The sequence below is a fragment of the Balaenoptera physalus genome, assembly GCF_965194825.1.
Source record: "Balaenoptera physalus genome assembly, chromosome: 12".
Taxonomy (NCBI): domain Eukaryota; kingdom Metazoa; phylum Chordata; class Mammalia; order Artiodactyla; family Balaenopteridae; genus Balaenoptera; species Balaenoptera physalus.
In genome coordinates this window covers 64,042,569-64,063,353 of record NC_138897.1, presented here as the reverse complement: position 1 = coordinate 64,063,353, position 20,785 = coordinate 64,042,569, and the positions used below count along the sequence as shown (strand labels likewise).

Sequence of the window (20,785 nt, the reverse complement as noted above, 5' to 3'; positions counted from 1 at the left end):
CACGCAGGAATGTGGAGGCCCAAGATACAAGGAATGAGTTTGGACGGTTTTTAAACATATGAGCTATAAAGGTAAATGCAACTGCAGAAATAATTATTGAAACGTAAGTTATGTAACATAACTCACATAAAGAAGGACAAAAATCAAAAGAAATCCTAAAAGAGTTTTCTAAAAAAAAAGTCCAGCTTAAATGTGTTTACAGAAGTTAGATAAAGCAAACCTGTTATGAAAGTAAATGTAAATGATTTTTAAAATCCACTTAGGAGGTGTTTAACAGATACACCTGAAACAAAATAATATAAAAGTAAAAAAGATGGGCAAAATTTTATCAGAAAACAGAAACAGAAAATAACCAAATGGCATACAATTTAATTTTTTTCTAAAAAGGAGAATTTGAGGCAAAATGCAATAAATGTGTCCAAAAGGTAAAATTTCTCTATATTAAATAAAAAGTGCAGTTAATTTTGAATATTACATATGCTTTTATATGTTAAACATTATAATGTCAACATGTGATGCAAAATACCCCAAGATCCAGCAGTTTTACTCCTGGATGCATTCCAACAGAAACGTATACTTCTGGTCCCTGCAAAAAATGCGCTAGAATATTTGTAACAGCAGTTTCTGTAATAGCCCCCAAATTAAACTCCTCAAATGACCATCACCAGTAGAAAGGATGAAGAAATTGTGAGATACCCCTGAATGGAGTACTATACAGCAGTGAAAATGAACAACCCTCACACAGCAGTCTACAGAACCTTGAAGCCAGACTACTGAGCAAAAGCCCAGGACCACAGATGAGCACAGGCTATGTGATTCCGTTCATACAAGGAGAAAAGGGAATGAGCAGAGCTCATCTCAGAGGGCAGAAGCCGGAACAGGTGGCTCCCTTTGAGGAAAGTGGGGCTGTGACCAGACGGGGGTGGAATGGGGACGGGGTGTCGCATATTCTGGTTACATGGGAGAGTTTATGACAATTTCTCAATCTGTCCACTTGATTTGTATATTTTTTAAAAATATATTTTATTTTGGCAAGACATTTAAATGTGAACAAAAAAATTATCAGAAGTACTGGAAAACTGTACAGAGAATTTATTTTAGAGATTCCTGCATTTTGCTTCAGGCTTTTTGCTTAAATAAGAAATAAACAGATTTTTGAGTAATACAGCTATTTAGATTGAATTAATGCATATTGATATTATACCTTAAAACATATCTGTGTGTATGTATTGATATATACTTAAAATATTTTTTAACTGTTGATCCTGTGTTATACCAAGAAGAAATCTTAAAGTCTCCCAAATAGGAATTGTACAGACCATGTGATATTCTGAAACTACCATGTGGTAAACTGGAAATTATTATTAATATTTTAAACAACTTCAAAAATTAACCACTTGGGCTGTCTCTTAAATATTTGGCCAATGATTAAATCAAGATGACAATTACACATTATAATTGTTTTTTAGAAAGTAAAAGTGAGAAAGATAAATATTTCCTAAAAGTTTGTCCAGATGTCTAAAGCTGTATTGAGGGACAGCAATGGTAAATTCATAGTCTTAAATGCTTATATTATTTTTAAAGAAATGAAAATAATTATGTTCACAATTCAGTTTGGCAAGACAACTATAAAACAAACCTAAGGGAAGTATGAGGAAAGAGGTGATAAGACTAAAAGCAGCAAACGAAATAGTTAGAAAAGACAAAAGAAAACAATAGATCTGATGGGTGAGTCCAAGTACTCATTTCTTGAAAGGAAAAAGAAAACAACACAGTAATATAGACAGACCTCTGGCAAATGTAATTAGGAATAAAATAACACAAGCATAAAGAGAAACAAGAAACCCAATTAGACAGAAATTTTTAAACATAGCGTGCTTTATATCATGTTATACCAATATATATTTTAAAATTGCAATGATAAATAACAAACCTGGGAAATTGTAATTACAAACATTTAATTATGAGAATAAAACCCTAATCGATGCAGAATTATTGGAGGAATTAGAAAGATCATCAGTTCATGGTGTGAGGTCAGACAGTGATTGTGAGTTTTTTCAAGCATTTCAAGAGGCCTCCTGGGGGTGGCCTGGCTCTGCCCGGTGCTCACACCCCCATTCGACCTCGGTTCACCTGCTTACCCTCATGGAGTGAATGCACGGACCAGTGAATGCGTGCACACGAGCCTAGTGGGGGCGAAACAGCCCTCTCAGAGGTTATCACAGACTTACATTCTTAATAGGGGCTATTGAATAGTGAGCATTCAATTAACAGTGGGCATTATTATTAGCAGATGTCTCATAGTATATGGGAATCAAAATATCAGTGATATTAAAAAAAAATCAATGAGTAATCATTTGATATTTATTTTTCAGGTTATCCTGAGCCAGAAAAATTTTCCTGGACAGAATATCTGGAAGCTACTCGAACTAATGCAGTACCTGCCAAAGTTTTTAAAATGGTAAGTTTGGATCTGTAACACTCCCAGCTTTTTTAGACAGTGTCCGTGTGGAATGGTGCCTTCATTTGGCAATTCAAAATCATTCTAGTTTTCTCCTTTTAAATTCAAGTGTTGTTTCCATGACCAATTTGCTTTGCTTTTCAGTTAAAAATACAAAGGAGGTGACTCATTTACTGTTGTTCCTATACACCAATGTAGATGATGATTTCCCTCCTTGAAGTCCGGTTGGAAGCCCCCTCAGCCTCTGATGACTGAGCCCTTCCTTTCTGGGTCTGTTGGTCCTCTGAGTGGGAACCCTGAGCTTTCGGTCTCAGGGACTGTTTGACGGTCGATGATGCCGGGATAAAATAGATGGAGTGTATGTAGCCCCTGTGTATTACCCTTTCACCTATTTTGAGGGAACATTGCTTTTAGCAATTTGTCAGAATACCGACTTGTAAAGTTCAAATTTGTACTTACAAATTTATTCCAGGATTAAACCAAGTATAAAGAAAGTGTACTGATAGCATAGTTAGAGATACTTATGTTCTAAACCAGTGGTTTTCAAGCTCTGTTCCCTTTCAACTCTGTGTCCCTGACTCATCTTTCATCAGAATTTTATATAGTGAGCTTCTCCATGTGATTTCTTTTACTGAAAGTTTTCTAAAGATCAAAAGGGGTTTAAAACAGAATGCTATTTTGTTTTTTAAAACAATTGATGATAATAGGTCGAATTTGGAGGAAGAGGTATAATCAAATTAAGAGGGCTAGAAGTTCTGGCGTGCTAGAAAGCGTTTTAAGAATTGCAAAAATACCAGCTGCTTGTAGTCTCACTTTCTCTCTTGCTTTATGTCAAAACTTCATTTTACTTTTCCAAGAAGAAAATTACAAGAAAATCATATTATGAAAAGATTCAGTTAAAAAGGCAACCTCCAGCCTCTGTCACAGGGTTATTATGGGTTCACCTCAAGCTGTGTGTCTTTGGCATCTGCAATATGAAACAGTTACCTCTGTTATCAGCCTGGTGACCTCCGGGAGAAAAGAAATATTTTCAAGGATCAGAGACCTAATTATAGTCAGTATGCTCCATTTAGTAGACATAATAATGCATTTTAGAAAGAAATATGCTTCCACAAAAGCTGGAGAGGAACAAACTAGGTAGAAAGATTTAACTGTTTTGTAAGTCAGGCATTATCAAAAGTTTTATTTTCCTACTGCCATTTTCTAGACTTGAGAAATTCAGTACCCTTTCATTTTCAAGAAAGTCAACTGAACACTTTTATGTGTAATAGCTTTCAAAGTGAAACTTTTTGCCATCCTTAAACACTGGCAGAGTTGTCTTTTGACTGAGTTTTGGTAAATTTCCTTAGTTTCAATGATTTGGTAAGCCCCAGTGCATTTTTCCCCCACTCCATTTTCTTAGTGTTTCCTGAGTGTCCATCGTTGTAGACTCCTGGTTCCCAGCATTTTAAGACTTGGAAGAAACCTTAAATTAATACAGTTTAGCATGCTTATGTTAAAGATGAAGCAACAAAAGCACAGATTATGACTTTAAATTACATTGTGGTATGATTTTAAAACATTTAGCTGTTATAATTATGGCAGCTTTTATCTATTTTAAAATTTAAATGATCATGTTTATACTTTCTAATTATTTGTTAATTTTGCCTTCTGTGTCTTACACTCCAAAACTGGGCAGTGATAATAGTCAATGATTTCTTAATTTTTAAAAGGTTAATTTTAGAAAAAAATAACATCTAAACCAATAGATAAATTATAATAAGATCCTTTTTTGAACTTGTGACCATTAATGAATTTATGATTTAATCTTTGTCTTTTAGCTATCTTGAAAATTACCAAAATATTCTTTTTCCTTCTGCAGGTTTTTATGAAAGTGGATAAAATAATATGCATGAAGGTCTATGTACTCTTAAAACTAAATTCCAGTTGTATTAAATATCTGATGTAAAGTTAGAACAGTCATATTTTAGAAAACGTTAGTAGCACATCTGAATTATTGGATTTCGCATGACTTGTTGCTTTTGTAATGTTACAGCGCTTGCCCCATGGTTTTCTCCCGAATATGAAACTTGAAGTTGTGGATAAACGAAACCCCAGGTTAATTCGTGTTGCTACGATTATAGATGTTGATGACCAAAGAATAAAGGTACACATTTAGATTAGTATGATATTGTATTGATGTTTTCCATACGTTTCCTGTGAGACTGGCTTCAGAGTCTCTGATTTCTGATCTCAGCAGGAGAATCGAACTGGCCTGACTTCACTGCTGGTCACGAGACTCTGGTAGAAGGTCCTCTAGCCAGTGTGTGTGGAAGGGGACTCTGTAGATTAGACACGACTGATTTTCAGAGGGTTCTTACACGTTCCTGTTGGGATTTGCTGCGTAGACATTATACATTTTGTTCCTTTTTTTTTAAAAGCTTCTTTTTGTTGGTATTATCAGATTTTTCTTGAAACTGTTGTCATTAAACACCTTAACAAGAACGATTACCTCCCTGTTCTCTCCTATTCAAACAAAAGGTTAGATTTTGACGTGAAAATTTGATTCACAGATTTCTATACCATCCTTGCTGTGACATCTGGTTTTTAAAAAATATACAGAAAGCTGAAAGCATCTGTGGAATTCAATAAATCTTCTACAGCATACGACAGTTCAAAAATTATTTTCCACCCAAGCACAGTTTATTTTCATATTAATAAAAAGATTGAAGCCAACGAATATTTATAGACATTATTAAGAAAGATGTATTTAAGTTCGATATACAGTTTGATATAATTTAAAAGAAATCTTATTTGCTATATGCCTAATTTGAAAACAACTTCTAATTCATCTCATAGAGAATAATCAGTACGTACATTTTAGTAAAACATAGAGATGTGTATTTGGCTTGGCCATGGATTATCAAGAGCAGATATTGGCAATGTCCTTTATTTTTCTGACAACTGAAAACTGTGCTAAAAGCTATTCAGGAATAATATGTTATAGGTATTTTCTCCCACATACATTGTTATTAAGGTTTTATTTTAAATTTAATTTTAAGCATATTGCATAAATTCTTATTTGTAGCTTTTTCTTGTTTACTCTTTTTAAAATTTATTTTTTTATTTACTTATTTATTTTTGGCTGCATTGGGTCTTCGCTGCTGCGTGCGGGCTTTCTCTAGTTGCAGTGAGCGAGGGCTACTCTTCGTTGTGGTGCACGGGCTTCTCACTGCGGTGGCTTCTCTTGTTGGGCAGCACAGGCTCTAGGTGCACAGGCTTCAGTAGTTGTGGCATGCGGGCTCAGTAGTTGTGGCGCACGGGCTTAGTTGCTCCGTGGCATGTGGGATCTTCCTGGACCAGGGCTCGAACCCGTGTCCCCTGTATTGGCAGGCAGATTCTTAACCACTGCACTACCAGGGAAGTCCTTTATTGTTGTTGTTTACTCTTATAGCACTTACTGTGGGATTGATTTTTGGATATCATAATTACTTTATAAATTCAGTAATATTTCATTATTGAAAATGAGCGTCAGGTTTTTTTCTTTAAATTCTTATTTAACTTTCATTATAAAGTTATTGCATTTATAGGAAAAGCTTAATCTTAATAGTACATAAAATGTTATTTAAAATTTTAATTGACAGATTATTTTCTTGTGGTTCCTAAGATACATACAATAGTATCCAATTGAACGTATTTGTCAGCTTACGGTGTGATCATATTGGATTAGTATTACCGTAAAATACCATTTGAAAACCTTTAGCTCCTAAAGTAAATTTAGTATATTCCTTACTTACCACCTCAGCATTGGACTTTAAAAATCTCTTAAGATTTAGCTCATCCTTCCAAAGAAGTATTTCCTGTCTCTTCTCCTTATTCTTTTTCTTTCATGGAAATTGCTTTGACCGTTACTAGAAGAAAAAGAGTTGAAAAGTATCGGGTACTTTTCACAGGATTAGAACCCTAAGTGTTACCTCTGTGGTTGTGGGCATAATGGAAACCGCTTTAGGATTTTAGGGCTAAATTAAGATGTGAAATGGTGCTTTAGAAAATGTACAATGCATTGCTTCCACACACCCTTCAGTCTGCCAGAATGTATCAGTCTTGGAATGACATAGGTGTCTCTGGGCTTGTGGAGAACTCGCAGTCTCCCAAAGAGCCTCTGACCTCCTGCAACACCTGCTGCCATGGCCTCCACCCCGTCCCTCCCCAGGCAGGCCCGCAGCTGGGTAAGTGCTCATCCTGCCCTGTGAGGTGGAGGTGAGAGGATTGTCTGGGGGCTGGCGCAGATGTCTGCATAGAAACAAATTATAGAGAAGGTTCAGAAGCATGGCTTAAAGTTCCATTCATGGGTGTTCCCAAGGAATACAAGGTGTTGAAAATGAGCGTCAGGTTTTTCTCTGAATTCTTGTCTAAGGAGATTGAAGGTAGTGGTGGGGTTATCTTTGCCAGTTGAGAAAGCAGTTGACCCTTTCCTGGTCTCCTCTTGGCCGGGGACATCCCTTTGTTCCTTTATTAATGTGTTGGTCATATAGTTCTGCAATTTCCTCTTTTAATGTCAGTATCCTTCAAGGACTGTTTTTATTGCTGGCATGTGATAGATGCTTAAGGTATGTGTGAACGAGGGAAGGAGTGAAGGATGAGTGGCATGGAATGTACCTTGGCATCCTCCCATTTGAATGAGATAGTTGTGATAGTCACAAAGCACTCTTCCTTCATGCTCAGCTGCTCTCCTAACTCCTCTTCCCTTGGAAATCTAACTCAGCCTACTGCACAGGAAAGCGCCATAGGTTACACTGGTCAGGTTTGATTCTAGCTCTGACTCCTATTTAACCGTGTTAGTAACTTGGTAGTTACTCAACTTATTTGCACTTTTCTCATCTGGAGAGCGATGTGGTTCACATTGCCCACCTCCCAGGCTGGCTTTGAGCATCTGGATGAAGATTGTATACAAAACTCCTGAAACTGTGCCCTGCTCTTTATAGGGCATCAGTTGGCCGCCGCTGTGGTTATTAGTCAGTGCAGGTGCCCTGGGCTGCGCTCCCGGGGACCCTGGTTTTCTGTGCTAATGAAGTAATTGTCATCAGTAGAGGGAGAGGAAACAAGCCCAGGCTACTTGGTGAGCAAAGCAGGGGGTCTGACCGGAATCCCCGGGGATGCTAACGGAGCATGTGTGATTGTGCCACGGGCCTGGGTTTGAGAGTTGGGGGCCAGCCTGGTGAACAACAAGAGCGATCTTAGTGCTGATGGTGATGACGGTGTCAGACCCTCTTCTAAGGGCTTTATATATAGTAGTGTATCCTCACAGCAACTGGGCGACCTAAGGTACTATTGTACCTATTTTATAGATGAGGAAACTGAAGCTCAGAGAGGTTAAGTAAGTGGTCCAAGGTAGCAAGCTAGTATATGGGGGAACCAGGCTTTAAACCCTGGGTTTCAAACAGGGTTGTTCAACCCCAGAGCTTATATTCTTCCTGCTCCTACTCTTATGTTCTACTTTTTGTCATAATTACCCCACTTGCTAGAGGGAGAGCAGATGTCTAGGATAGGGAGTGGAGTTCACCTGTAACACCACTCTACTTTGTCTTTTGTGCAGAGCTCACGTTGCCTGTCCTGCCTGGAGGTTTGTGTGGTCCTGGCATTCCATGGCAGAGCACAGCAGACCCAGCAAAGACACACTTTGTTCTTTTCTGCCACTCCCTAAAGATATAGTTGCCCATATGTGCTTGATTAATTCTGTTTTATAACAGCTTTTTGAAACAAAATTCACATACCGTAAAATGTATTGGTTTTGAGTTCGTTCCCAGAAGTGTGCAACTGTCACCACTAAGTTTCTAACATTTTCATCCCCCCAAAAAGAAAGCTCGTATCCATTAGCAATCACTATTCATTCTGCACCTCCACCTTAGCCCCTGATAATCCGGCTTTCTATCTCTATGGCTTTGCCTATTCTGAACATTTCATATAAATGGAATGATATAATATGTGACTCTTTGTGTCTGGCTTCTTTCATTTACTGTAATGTTTTGAAGGTTTCATCCAAGTTGTAGCATGTAACAGTACTTTATCCCTTTTCATTTCTGAATAGTATTCCATTGTATGCATATATCACATTTTGTTCATTCATCATGGGTAGACATTTGGGTTGTTTCCACTTTTTGGCTATTTTATTTATTTATTTATTTATTTATTTATTTATTTATTTATTTATTTATTTATTTATTTATGGCTGCATTGGGTCTTCATTGCTGTGCACAGGCTTTCTCTAGTTGTGGCGAGTGGGGGCTACTCTTTGTTGCGGTGCGCAGGCTTCTCATTGCGGTGGCCTCTCTTGTTGCAGAGCACGGGTTCTAGGCCTGCGGGCTTCAGTAGTTGCGGCTCGCGGGCTCTAGAGTGCAGGCTCAGTACTTGTGGCGCAGGCTCAGTACTTGTGGCGCATGGGCTTAATTGCTCCGCGGCATGTGGAGCAGGGGACCAGGGCCCAAACGTGTCCCCTGCAATGGCAGGCGGATTCTTAACCACTGCTTTTTGGCTATTTTAAATAATGGTGCTGTGAACATTTGTGTGTGTTTTTGTGTGGACATATGTCTTCACTTCTCTTAGGTATATATCTAGGAGTAGAATTGCTGTGTCCTATGATAATTCTTTGTTTAATGTTGTGCTCCAAAGTGGCTGCACCATTTTACATTCTCACCAGCGGTATACAAAGGTTCCAGTGTCTCTACATCCTTACCAACATTTGTTATTGTCTATTTTATTTATTATGATTATCTCACTGGGCCTGAAGTGTTTAGCTCCAAAGAATCTGAATTATTACATGTGACCACTAAAGAGAAGGGGGATGCAGCGATTGTTGCTTCGTGGTTGCAGTAGCAGAAGCAGGAGCAGTAGTGGGTGTGGTGACGTTAGTCTCAGGAGTCACAGACGCAGTAATAGGAAAGTAAGAAGACCCAGGTGCTGAATGTGGGCTTTGTTCCAGGGAGCTCGTTGAGTATGTCACATATCGCATCTTTATCGTCACAGCAACTCTCTTGTTTATTTTTTATTGAGATATAATTGACGTATAGCAGTATATTATTGATAGTTTCAGGTGTACCATATGATTGGAGATTTGTATATGTTGGGAAAGCATCACCACAATAAGTCTAGTTACACAACAGCCCTTCCAGGTAGGTGTTATTTCTTCTTTGCAGTTGGCATGGAGAACTGAATTTGACCAAGGTTGCACAATTAATTTACACTTAGATGTTTCTAACTCATTTTAGCCCTTACTCTGCAGCTCTGATGAGCCATTGGCATTAGGGGCTATAATTGTCAGTGTTAGGGACGATGGCAGCCCTATTCAAGATACTCTACACTCCGCCGGTGCTAGCCAGGCCAGATATTCTGATTTTCATGCTGAAAATATCAATTTGGTTGTGTATGGTTCATTGGTAGGTGAGCTGTGAAGTTTTTCTTACAATGGCAGGGTTTTAAGATGCTATTTCCTTCTTGTTTTGATTACTGTGTTTATTAATTACCATGGTTACTCTCTGATAAATATTTATGATGTACTCAATGTGTGTCTTGTTCAGTTTATAGCCAGCTATTATGTTTAATAAGTATTCTTCTGTTTGGTTGCACAGTGTACTCTGTTATATCTGAAAACCCGTTACTGTCACTTTATCAGGAATTGCGCATTAAATTACAATAGACGGATGGATGCTTTTAGGAAGTTTAGCCTTTATTTGGAAAAAAAACGTATTCTTCTACAAATAAACATAAAGGGAGGACTTAAAACAGAGTAATATTTGATAAATATTTGCCCTGTGGGAACCGCAGCTAAGCTGTGAAATGAATTATAAATGAATTCCAAATAGATGTTTTAGGAAGTTCTACTGAATCATTAATAAATTGGGTCTCTTCCGCAAGTCTTTTCATATTTAATGCATTAACTGGATGTATTTGTGGCATTTCTAAATGAAATAAGAGCATCATGACCAAGAGAAATTGTGTCACAGTAAGTGGTCTATGTGTGTGACTTGAAACTAGTTTGAATTTTAGGTCAGATTAATAAGTTCAAAGCTTTTGTTTGAAAAAATCTTGCAGTTGGACTCGTGCAAAGCAAAAGTCCAAATACGAGCCCGTGAATGTTCATTTTAATTAAGGGTTGCCAGCACTTTGAGGAAGTTGCTTGACCCCTACAAGTCCTGGCGTAATTATCTGTCAAAGAGGGAGCAGAGTATGGAGTGCGTCTTCTCACTCACCAGCATCTCCATCTCGGGCGCATTTTTGAAATTGATTTTGAAATACGAGGCTAGAACAAGATACTAACATTAAAAATGACAGTCCTTTGAGCTAAACTTCTAATTAATGGCCATTACGTGCCACAGTGATTGATGACTGTCTTCATTTGGGAAGGAGACTGGGACAACTTTCAAAAATGTTATGACCAATTAATGAAAAGATAATTTTCAGAGTAATTGAAACTATAAATTAGTGTCAACCGTGATTTCCAGAAAAGTTGAAGCAGGTAGAAGGCTCTACCTGGTAAAGTTGCATTAGTGTGATCACGTTCACAACAAACAGCAATAATAACATCTGTGGCGGCTCACCCGGGTGTGGTGCCACATGCTACCCTGTGCGTGCGTGCTTCACATTCCTTTTCCTCTCCCCATCCACACGCCACCCTCCAAGGGAGTCTCAGGGAGGAACAAGTGCAGGCGCTTCAGCAACTTGCCCGAGGTCACCTGGCTCCTAAGCGGTAGAGCAGGTGGGGACCAGGTGGCCCGGGTCTTCAGCCGGAGCTCTTAACCTGCAGGGCAGCACCTACGTCAGTTAAAGGGCCAGAGAGTAACCCAGTCTTGGGGGCCAAGTGTCTCTGCCACAGCCGCCGGCTCTGTGGTTTAGCACAAAAGCGGCCGTAAACTATATGGAAGCAGGTGAGCGTGGCTGGGTCCCTAGAAACCTTTATTTATGGACACTGGAATTTGAATTCCAAATAATTCCACATGTCATGAAGTGTTCTTCTTTTGATTTTTTTCAAGCCATTTAAAAATGTGAAAAACCATTTTTAGCTACTGGCATGCACGAAGATGGGTGCTAGGGCCCTATTTAGCCTCTGGACTGTAATTTGCCGGTGCCTGTCTTAATAGATACACTGTACTGATTAGATGATGAGATGAACTTATTGAGTCGTTACCTTTAGTATAAGCAGTTTTATATCCGTGCCTTTTTTTTTTTTCTGGATATTTGATTTGTGAACCAAACCAGATCTATATTTAATTTTCAGTCTAGTTTTAGGTAAGTTTTATATAGTCAGTCAAGGAGGTAGATGAGATGATGCCACGGAGTCAACACTTTCTAGACTTAAATGCATGCCTCCTAGTATCCGTGGATTACCAGCCATTCATCTGATTTTCAGAGTGAGTGTAGTCAAGCCCCTCCCTGCCATAATGTACATTCTTTCCCAGAGTCAGCTTATCTGCCGCTGGCGTTGTATTCTCCAAGAACTGTGAGTAGAGACTCACACTGAACATTTTTATGAAAGTCAGGATATCCAGAACAGAAACCTTTCCAACAGTGTAAAGAACCGCGGTGGCGGCCAGCCGGCCCCCCCGCCTGAGCTGCTGCCGGCGCTCCCTCTCCCGGGGTAACCTCACCCTGCCCGTCTCACCAGCCTGCCCTGCAGGACCTGCTGAGATCCTGACCTGTGACTGTTTGGCTAGAGACACTAGCTTAGTCATGAGCTCCAAAGAATAGAAATAGCACGTTTCACAGTTTCTATGCAGAACACTGTCTCTTGTGTGGAAACTCTTAAATAAAAGGTGATGTGTGGTAGCACTGGTTGTTTTGAACCCTTATTTTAGGGTTATGCATTTCTTTGTGTGTCTGAGGAATGCTGTAGATGGCGCAGCTGCAAAATGCACGCCCCTGTCTACATAGATACCGGATTATGTTTGTGTTTCAAGGGTTAATGGACTCTTGACTAAGTTAGTAAAAGGCCCTCCATTCCCTATACTCCATCACTTCATTCAGAGCTTTGTATTTACTCAAATAGTACGGGGCCACTTGCCTGCCGGATAGTGAAGACTGGTTTCCCAGACCTCATTCGGAAGGTGCGGTCTGGACTCGCTGTCTGTCTGCAGAGCGAACGAGAGAGTCTTTGGCGTGTGTCTTAGCTTTGGAGGAGACGCTCATGGTCTCTGCTGTTCTCCTGAACAGAATGCACTGTTTCTGACCAGCTGCAGCTCTGACATCACAAATGCCCTCACTGATACCGATACGTCGCTAATTATGCTGAGCATCATATCTTTTTCTCACATCCTGCTTCACACTCTATTTTTACCACCAGGAGAATATCTCTCAAATATAAATAACCAAATGAAAACACCCCAGAATGAACTGATTAGGCAAGATGGTGAATACATTTTCCCCCTTGTTACAAAATCTGTGTCATTTCTTGTGATATAAGGACAGGCTATAGACTCCGGGAAAGGAGATGCTTCTATGAGAAGGCAGTGGGTAGATTCTTACTCAGGTTAATTTATTCCCAAAATGGACTTGTATTATCTTCCCATTGCTACTGTAACAAATTACCACAAACTTAGTGGCTTAAAATCACACAGGTGTAGCACATTACATTGCCCTGTGTCCCTGGGCTAGAATGGAGGTTTCAGCAAGGCTGTCTTCCTTTTGGAAGCTCTGGGGGACCCTGTTCCTGGCCTTTTCCAGTTTCTGGAGCAGCCTCTGTTCCTTGGCTCTTGGTCCTTTTCTCCACATTTAGCAGGTAGCATCTGCAAACCTCCCTCCGACATTTCTGCATCCCATGAATAGGGACGGTTGTGATTATCTTGGGCCCACAGGATAACCCAGGATAGTCTCTGCCATCTCAAAGTCCTTCACTTAATCACACCTACAAAATCCCTCTTGCCATGTAAGGGAGCGTCTTCACAGGTTTTAGGGGTTAGGATGGGGACATCGCTGAGAACCATTATTCTGACTATTGCAGTGGTGTTAAAGTTAAGATCCACATTCAAAACAGGTAGAAGAGGCGAGGTCTACTATGCAATCAACAGCTTTTATTTACTGAGCACCCCAGGGTAGAAGGGACCATTCTAGGAGACAGGGGCCCTGAGACGAGGCCCTCACAAGCTAGTTGGGAGATGGGTTAAGTCACAGTTCCGGGTAGAGTGCGTGGCACAAACCGTAAGGTGCTGTGCAAGTTCACTGCAATGCAGCGAGCATTGTGAGCAAAGATGCCGAGGGGCAGATGGCTTCTCAGGAAGAACAGTTTTTCTTCTCTTAGAGAAATTTGCATTTCCAAACACCAAATGCCTTTATTTACTATCATGTAGAGACAAAGGAGTCTTCAGATTTGATCTGTTTTAACTTGTGTGTGTGCATGCATGCATGTATGTATTTGCACACACACACACGCATACACACACATTTATTTATTTGTTTTAATTGCAAGGCCCTTGGGCAGGCAGGCTCTACAAGCTCTGTGTTTGGACCTGGGAGCAGAGGCGTCACGGGAAGTTGCGTGGCTGTGGAGCCATTGGGGCTCAGCTGTGGGGAACAGGGCGCAGGGGCCTGCAGCTCAAGCAGGTGGGGCGGATCTTCTTTCCCTGCTACTACTTCTTAGAGGCTTATTGCCTGTGTGTCCTACCCTGGGCCTCCCTCCGGGCGTTTGTGCCCTTGCTTCCTTGGCGGGACCAGCATGTGGCTGTGGAAACAATGGGACCAGGCTGCATTCACGTGGCGCTCTTCCCCCAGCTCCGAGGGGGGCCTTTGACGGAAAAGAAGGGGGGTAGATCTCATAAACTCAGAGGGTGGATCTGTGTTTCAGGACTGTTGAACCAAACAGGGAACTGCGGTGGGGTCCAGACGTGCAGGCTGGCCAGGGTGGCAGCCCCCCGAGAACAGCTGATGATCAGGGACACAGGCCGACACCAACTGGGAACAGACGCCGCTGAAGATATCAGTATCCCGCCTTCAGGGTGGCACTGGGGTGGCTTTTACACACTTAGTACAGGTGAGGGTTTCCTGCAGCTGCAGGCTCCCCGTCACCTGGGAGCAGGTCAGGAATGGAGGCGCGGGCCTCACCCCAGACCCGCTGAGTCAGAGTCTGCATTTGAACAAGAGCCACCTCCCCAGAGCTGCAGTCATGTATTTAACCGTAACTTGATATCGCTTATATATTCCATGTTAATATGTCCTGGCTGAACTCCACAGCACGCAGACCCAGACCTGTTTCTTCCCTCAGCATCCACAGCTTAGTAAAGGCAGCTTATCCACCAGATTGCTCAGTCCAGGCACCTGGGAGCTGTTCCTAAAATCTGCCCGTGTCAGAACAGCCACATACAGCCCACCACCATATTCTATTGATTCTAACTCCCAGTACTGCGTCCCTGTCTCTTGACCTCTCTTCATCTCCATGACAACCACCCTAATGAAAGCCGGCATCACCTCTCACATGGGCCACTACACTTCCCTTCCAGCTGGGCTCTCTGCACCCCCGAGCCCCTGTCAATCCATGCTGCACAGAGATGCCAGAGTGGACTTAAAATGTGGATTGGAGCACATGCATTGAGGTAAAAAGAATCAACTGTTAGTGTGCCCAGCTAGGTCCCGCACACTCCACTGTCAACTCACTTCCCCGACCTGTCTTCTCCCATCCTTTATCACCTTAGAGGCAGCTGTACAGTTTAGAAAAGTGCAAGGATCTGGCTAGAGACTTTGGGCTTCGTATTAACAGTTCTCTTTGGAGTGGAAGTGATGCCGCACTCTCTACCTCACAGCAGTGGTCATGCGCTGCCCCCTCTCATGCCTCGGAGTACTGGTGTTCATTTCTTTCTTGGGGAACCGGCCATACTCAGAACCCGTGTGGTCAATGACAGCTGTTTCACGACGGGCTTCTGCCCCTGGCACCTGGCAGAGCCCTTCCACAGGGATGGACGGTGCATCTGGATTTCATAATCGTTGAAACCGTGCTACAGGAGTGCGGGAGGGATGTGCATGGTAGAATCAGGGAAATAGAAGAATTCCATTTTCATGGTTTTTACAGCAAAGAGTTGCTTTGTGAGGTCAGTAGATATTTTTTTTTTTCCTAATAAGTGGAATTGGGCTCAATTTTATGTGAATGTACCCAAGTTGGAGGTTTTGCATCAAGAACCTACAGGGAAGCAGATGTTGTCGTCTCGTTTCCCACAAGTGCCGTGTCACTGGCATTTGCTTCCTCTTCTCCCGCTTCTGTTGTCCTTCTGCAGCCCCTCTCTCCACTGGGAAGGGGATTTTTGCCCATTCTCTAATCGTTGCCTTTTACAGACTTCTGAGTGAGGCCAGGTTGAGTCCTGCGGCCAGAGAAAACAAAGAGCCATTCCGAGGGGTTTGGCTTCAAAGTCATCTCCGCAGGTGTCCAGGGACCCCAAGTCCATTTCTGTGACTCCACCCCATCCTCCCCCCATCAGTTCACCACCCCCCATCAGCCAAGGAGGCTGCTCCACAGTCCTCCTTCCTCTCAGAACCCTGCTTTTCATTCACCGGGAAGACAGAAGAAATGCAAAATAAAATCCCCCCTGTCCCCGCGGCCAGTCTCCCTTCCTGTCCATGTCTGAACACTCACTCAGAGTTTCCGTGGGAGAATTATCCCGGCTCTATCAAAGCATTCACTTTCCTCTTATATGAATTTAATCTGCATCATAGGATTTTCGGTTATCTGACATTAGATTACACATCCGTGTGTTTATTTCTTTATCACGTTTTGCCACTAGAATGTAAGCTCACGGAGGAAGTACTTTTCTCTCTTGATTTCCCAAGTACTCTTTATTTTTTTTAATATTTACTTGTTTATTTATTTATTTGGTTGTGTTGGGTCTTCGTTGCAGCACGCAAGATCTTCGCTGAGGCATGCGGGGTCTTTTGTTGTGGCACGAGGGCTTCTCTCTTGTGGTGGCATGCGGGTTTTCTCTCTCTAGTTACGGCAAGCAGGCTCCAAGGCGCGTGGGCTCTGTAGTTTGTGGTGCGTGGGCTCAGTAGTTGTGGTGTGCAGGCTTAGCTGCCCCACGGCATGTGGGATCTTAGTTCCCCAACCGGGGATTGAACCCGTGTCCCCTGCATGCATTGGAAGGTGGATTCTTTACCACTGGATCACCAGGGAAGTCCCACCCAAGTACTCTTGACATCCTTGTGCCTATAGAACAGTCCCTGGCATTTCATGGGCACCAAATAAACACTTGCTGAATGAATGAATGAATGAATGAGGATTGTAAATAAAAATGTACTGATAGGTTGTTTACTGGAAGTAAATTGCTATTATTAGGATTACTTATTCCTTATTCCTTATCAAAACAAATGTGCATTAACCGTTGGCATTAACTAGATATCCTCTATGTAATCCCCCATAAAAGAGAAACTATTTATAATACCACATGGAACATTGGATTTTAATTGGTGCGTCCGTATTACTAATAGACTTTTAATAGGCAACATGGTAGCTATAAGCATGGCTAAGAATGATACAATATTTGAATAACTAAAATCATGCATTATTTCATTGTATATGATCTTTTCTCCCTTGGAATATTGACGCAGTGAGTCATGGCAGTTACAATGTTGTCAGAGAAGCAGAGCCCATTATGGGGCCATCATGATAATAGCACATGACAATGGGGCTTTGGATGGTAATGGATACATAATGGACAACAAATGGCTGGGATTCTGAACGGTAATGGTTGCTAGCGATTTTCTAGTAATAATAACCTCCTTCTCTTAAAATAAATGTAAATTTAATGTCAAAAACTGGCAGCAGCATGAAGGGTCCACATTGCTTTTGGGGGTGTCCCGCTTCCCTTGGCTTAAGCTTCTCCTTCCAGAAACCTGGGTTCATCTCTGCTTCCCAGCCACCGAGGCAAATTCCTCTGACAGCCTGACCCCACGATGTCCCCCCTTCAGTGTATTAGGATGGCCTATCTCAGTAAATACACAGCCCCAAGCCCCAGACTGACTTTGTCCTTCGCTGGACTGCACACTGATTATTTCTCATTTGCATCCAGGATTCTGGAATGAACAAGCAATTTGCACCGCGGTGCTTTGTGCTGCCCTCAGGACACTTGCAGCCTGGCCTCTGCTCTGGCGCCTCCTTCACCCCTCCTTTGCTGGCTTCTGGGGCAGCTCCCCCTGCAGGGGTGCTGTCCACTCTGCGGGCATTCCCGCCCAGCACCTTCCTGCCTGGCGCCCTGAGGCTCTCTAGCTGCCCTGAGGCTGAGCGTTGCAGCGAGAGCTCAGAGATGTGTTTTCCTCTGATCATTCCGCATAGTTCATGTGTCACCACCTCTGAGCCAGGTCTGTGCTGGACCAGTGATTCCCTTCTGCTGAAGCTCATTGTATTGTTTCCGTTTCCATTGCCTCCAGAAACTATATTTATTCAAGACTAAGGTCATAGAGGTTCCCCTTTGCTTAGGGCTGTGGATAGCGTGGCTGAAACCTCCCCCTGACCCCGCCACTCCTGCCATCTCGTGGCAATAGGGCTCAGTGTCCCTCTTCAAGCCCACATTGCCCACTTGTCCAGGTGGTAAGTTCTATGTGTATTTATTACCAGTAGGCTCTGTGCAGTAATCATATATATATATATATAAAAATATTGTTTTCCATTATGGTTTATCTCAGGATATTGAATATAGTTCCCTGTGCTATACAGTAGGACCTTGTTGCTTATCCGCTCTATATGTAATAGTTTACATCTGCTAACCCCAAACTCCTAGTTCATCCAATTATAGTTAAGTTTAATTAAGTTAAATGAAAGTAGCCACATGTGGGGAATGGCTGTAGCAGTGGACGGTGCAGCCCTAGGGCATTTGGTGACACACAGAGTCGGTGGCCGACGCACATCCACCTGGAGGGCCCTCTCCAGGGCGTGAGGGCCAGTGAGCCGTCCCAAGATGCGAACAAGCCTGCACTGGATTTGGGATCCCCCATACCTGATCCTTGCATCTGCCACGTCAGCTTGTGTCTGAAGGTCAGGTTTCTGCCGTCTCTTTAACATGACTAGCAAATATCAGAAGCTTAGAACATTGAAGAGATTTTTATCCCTTTTGGAAGCCAAAATCTAATTCAGACGAGAGGAGAGAGACCAGTTAAACACTAACAAAAATCAGTGAAATTGTCTAACTATTTAAACTGACCTGATTGTACCCTCGAACATGTTTTCTGGCCTGTGAGCATGCTCAGAACCAGGCGTTGCCTCCCCGGACTGAGGGACCGTGTCTGCCTCTCAGTGATTCAACAGTCGCGCTCCGGGGCTGCGGGACCAGCGCATCTTTGTCGACATTTAAACTCCTCGTCAGTTAGGTGTCCTGTCCACTTTGAAAAGGCTGAGAGACCTTCAGTCACTACTCGTTAAACACATGTCATTTCTTTTCCATTTTGACTGATCTGTAGAATTCTATTACAGTTTAGGCTTCTGGGAGTGGCATTGAATTTGCTGAAGCTCAAAGCAAGTGGCTGAAAGGGAGAAGCAGACTGAGGGACACACGAGAAAAAAACACAATAGAAACTAACGTTTTTGGACCCGTGATTATTTATTTCTTTAAAAATATTTATTATACAGCCAGTGGTCAGAATACTGACACGAGAAACAGAAATGAGGCAAAAGTCTCAAAATCTCAGTAAAGATTAGAATAAGTGAAGTGTACATGGAGAGTAGTGCAGAGTTTCTGGGTTTTGAAATAGTGTTTTATCTCTCCCTGATACATATCAGACATCTTATTACAAGCAGGTAATAAATCAGGTGAGCAGGGACGGGAGATGAAACTGACAGACGGGCTGAGATGACCACACACGCTGTGAGTGTTGAGTGTGAGAGGCCTCCAGGTGCGCTTCGGTGTGGGCATTGTGCTGTGCTCGAGTCGCGTTCCTCACATCTTCTCTGTGAAGATGTGTCTGCTGTGAAGAATGTGATGTTTCATCCACAATAAAATACAAAGAGAGACTAAGGGAAGGTGAGAGCCGGCTTTAGATTAGCTTGGGAGTCAAGAGTGGCATCGAGAAAGGGGGAGGGGTGGAAGAAGCGGGCTGGATTCAGAGGTGCGGGGTGCAGGTGAGCGGGGAGCGAAGGGGAGGCCGTCCACCGCGCTGGGCCGGGCTCTCCCCAGCGCCCCGAGGTGGCCGTGAACGCACGTGGGTTTACACCTGTGCAAATGTGAGTCTGGCAGTTGCCCTAAGCAGGAGTCCAGTGGCCACCATGAGAGGACAGCAGGGCCCAGGCTGCAGCTGCGCAGGCAGAGGACGCCTGAGAAAGGCCAGTGTCGGCCGCTGGGGACCAAGACAGAGGCCTGGTCAGTACCGCCCAGAGTGGCGGGAGCGCCAGGGCCTCCGGTACTGACCATAACTGTCGGCGGCTCTGTTAGGCCCAGTTCTCTAGCCTCGTCTCTAAGTTACGCAGGGCCCCGCACGGCCGTGCCTTTTGGGTGGAATTTCTGATCTTGAAGGAATTCCTTAAGGAGTGTTTGTCGAGGTTCTGCTGCAGTCCTGAGGAATCCAGGACTAACCTAGCCCAGGTGAAAAGGGGCAGGGGTGACTGGCTCACTGACACGGGGTGTAGACCAGGTGACAAGCGCGGCTGAATCCAGGGTCTGAAGCAGCCTTACCAGTCTTTCTCCTGCTCCCTCACCCGCTCTCCAGGTCTGTCTCCGTCTCTGTCCCCCAGCCCTCCCCCCGCCGTGGGAGGAGGGTGGGAGCCCTTTCCTCCCTGCAGGGCTCTTCCACTGCGACGTGGCACAACGGCCCCGTGGGGACAATCTGTCCTCCTGCTCCAGCAGAAAGGGGAGGGTGCAAGGGGTCAGGAGCCAGGATTTAGGGTCCTCTGAGTGGCCCACTGTTCCCTCCGGGGGGTCGGGACTGGCTGAGTCTTGCTGCCTGTGCTTGTAGTGTCTGGACCCCAGAGGAAGGCAGCTCAGGCTCGGGTGAAAAGCAGTACAGTCACCGCCTTGCCACTCGCCCTTAGCAGTGGTCCTCAGTCTCCAGATCTCAGGATGAAGGTCTGCAGTCAGAGCCATTTCTCTGCCCTCTGGGGACACACTTGGGGATGTTACTGATACTGTTAGATGCTCAGAGAATTCGGGCTTTGCACTGAAGTCTCTCAACTCCTGTGGGAGCATTCTTCACCTGGGGGAGGGGATCAGGGTTTTACACTTAACAAGGCTTTGGACACTTCTTTTTGGATAGATAGCTCTGTAGGAGCAAACGGTTTCATAAATGATGTGATTTAGCTAGTGATAATCTATTCAGAATTTCAACCCAAGACCCACATTTTAAGGGTAAGAATTATGTGTATCCAAAGTCAAGTTGAGATTCCAAGGTTCTGTT

General features: G+C 43.1%; 1 protein-coding gene across 3 annotated transcripts in view; it reads left to right on the top strand.

Annotated features, from left to right (window-relative positions):
- The window catches only part of L3MBTL4 (L3MBTL histone methyl-lysine binding protein 4), a 318,381-nt gene that overhangs the window by 96,722 nt on the left and 200,874 nt on the right, over nt 1-20,785 (top strand). For all 3 annotated transcript variants that reach the window (XM_082418694.1, XM_082418695.1, XM_082418696.1), the window contains 2 exons: nt 2,376-2,461; nt 4,497-4,607. In XM_082418694.1, coding sequence (XP_082274820.1) covers nt 2,376-2,461; nt 4,497-4,607 — 197 coding nt within the window. The remainder of the gene's footprint in view (nt 1-2,375; nt 2,462-4,496; nt 4,608-20,785) is intronic.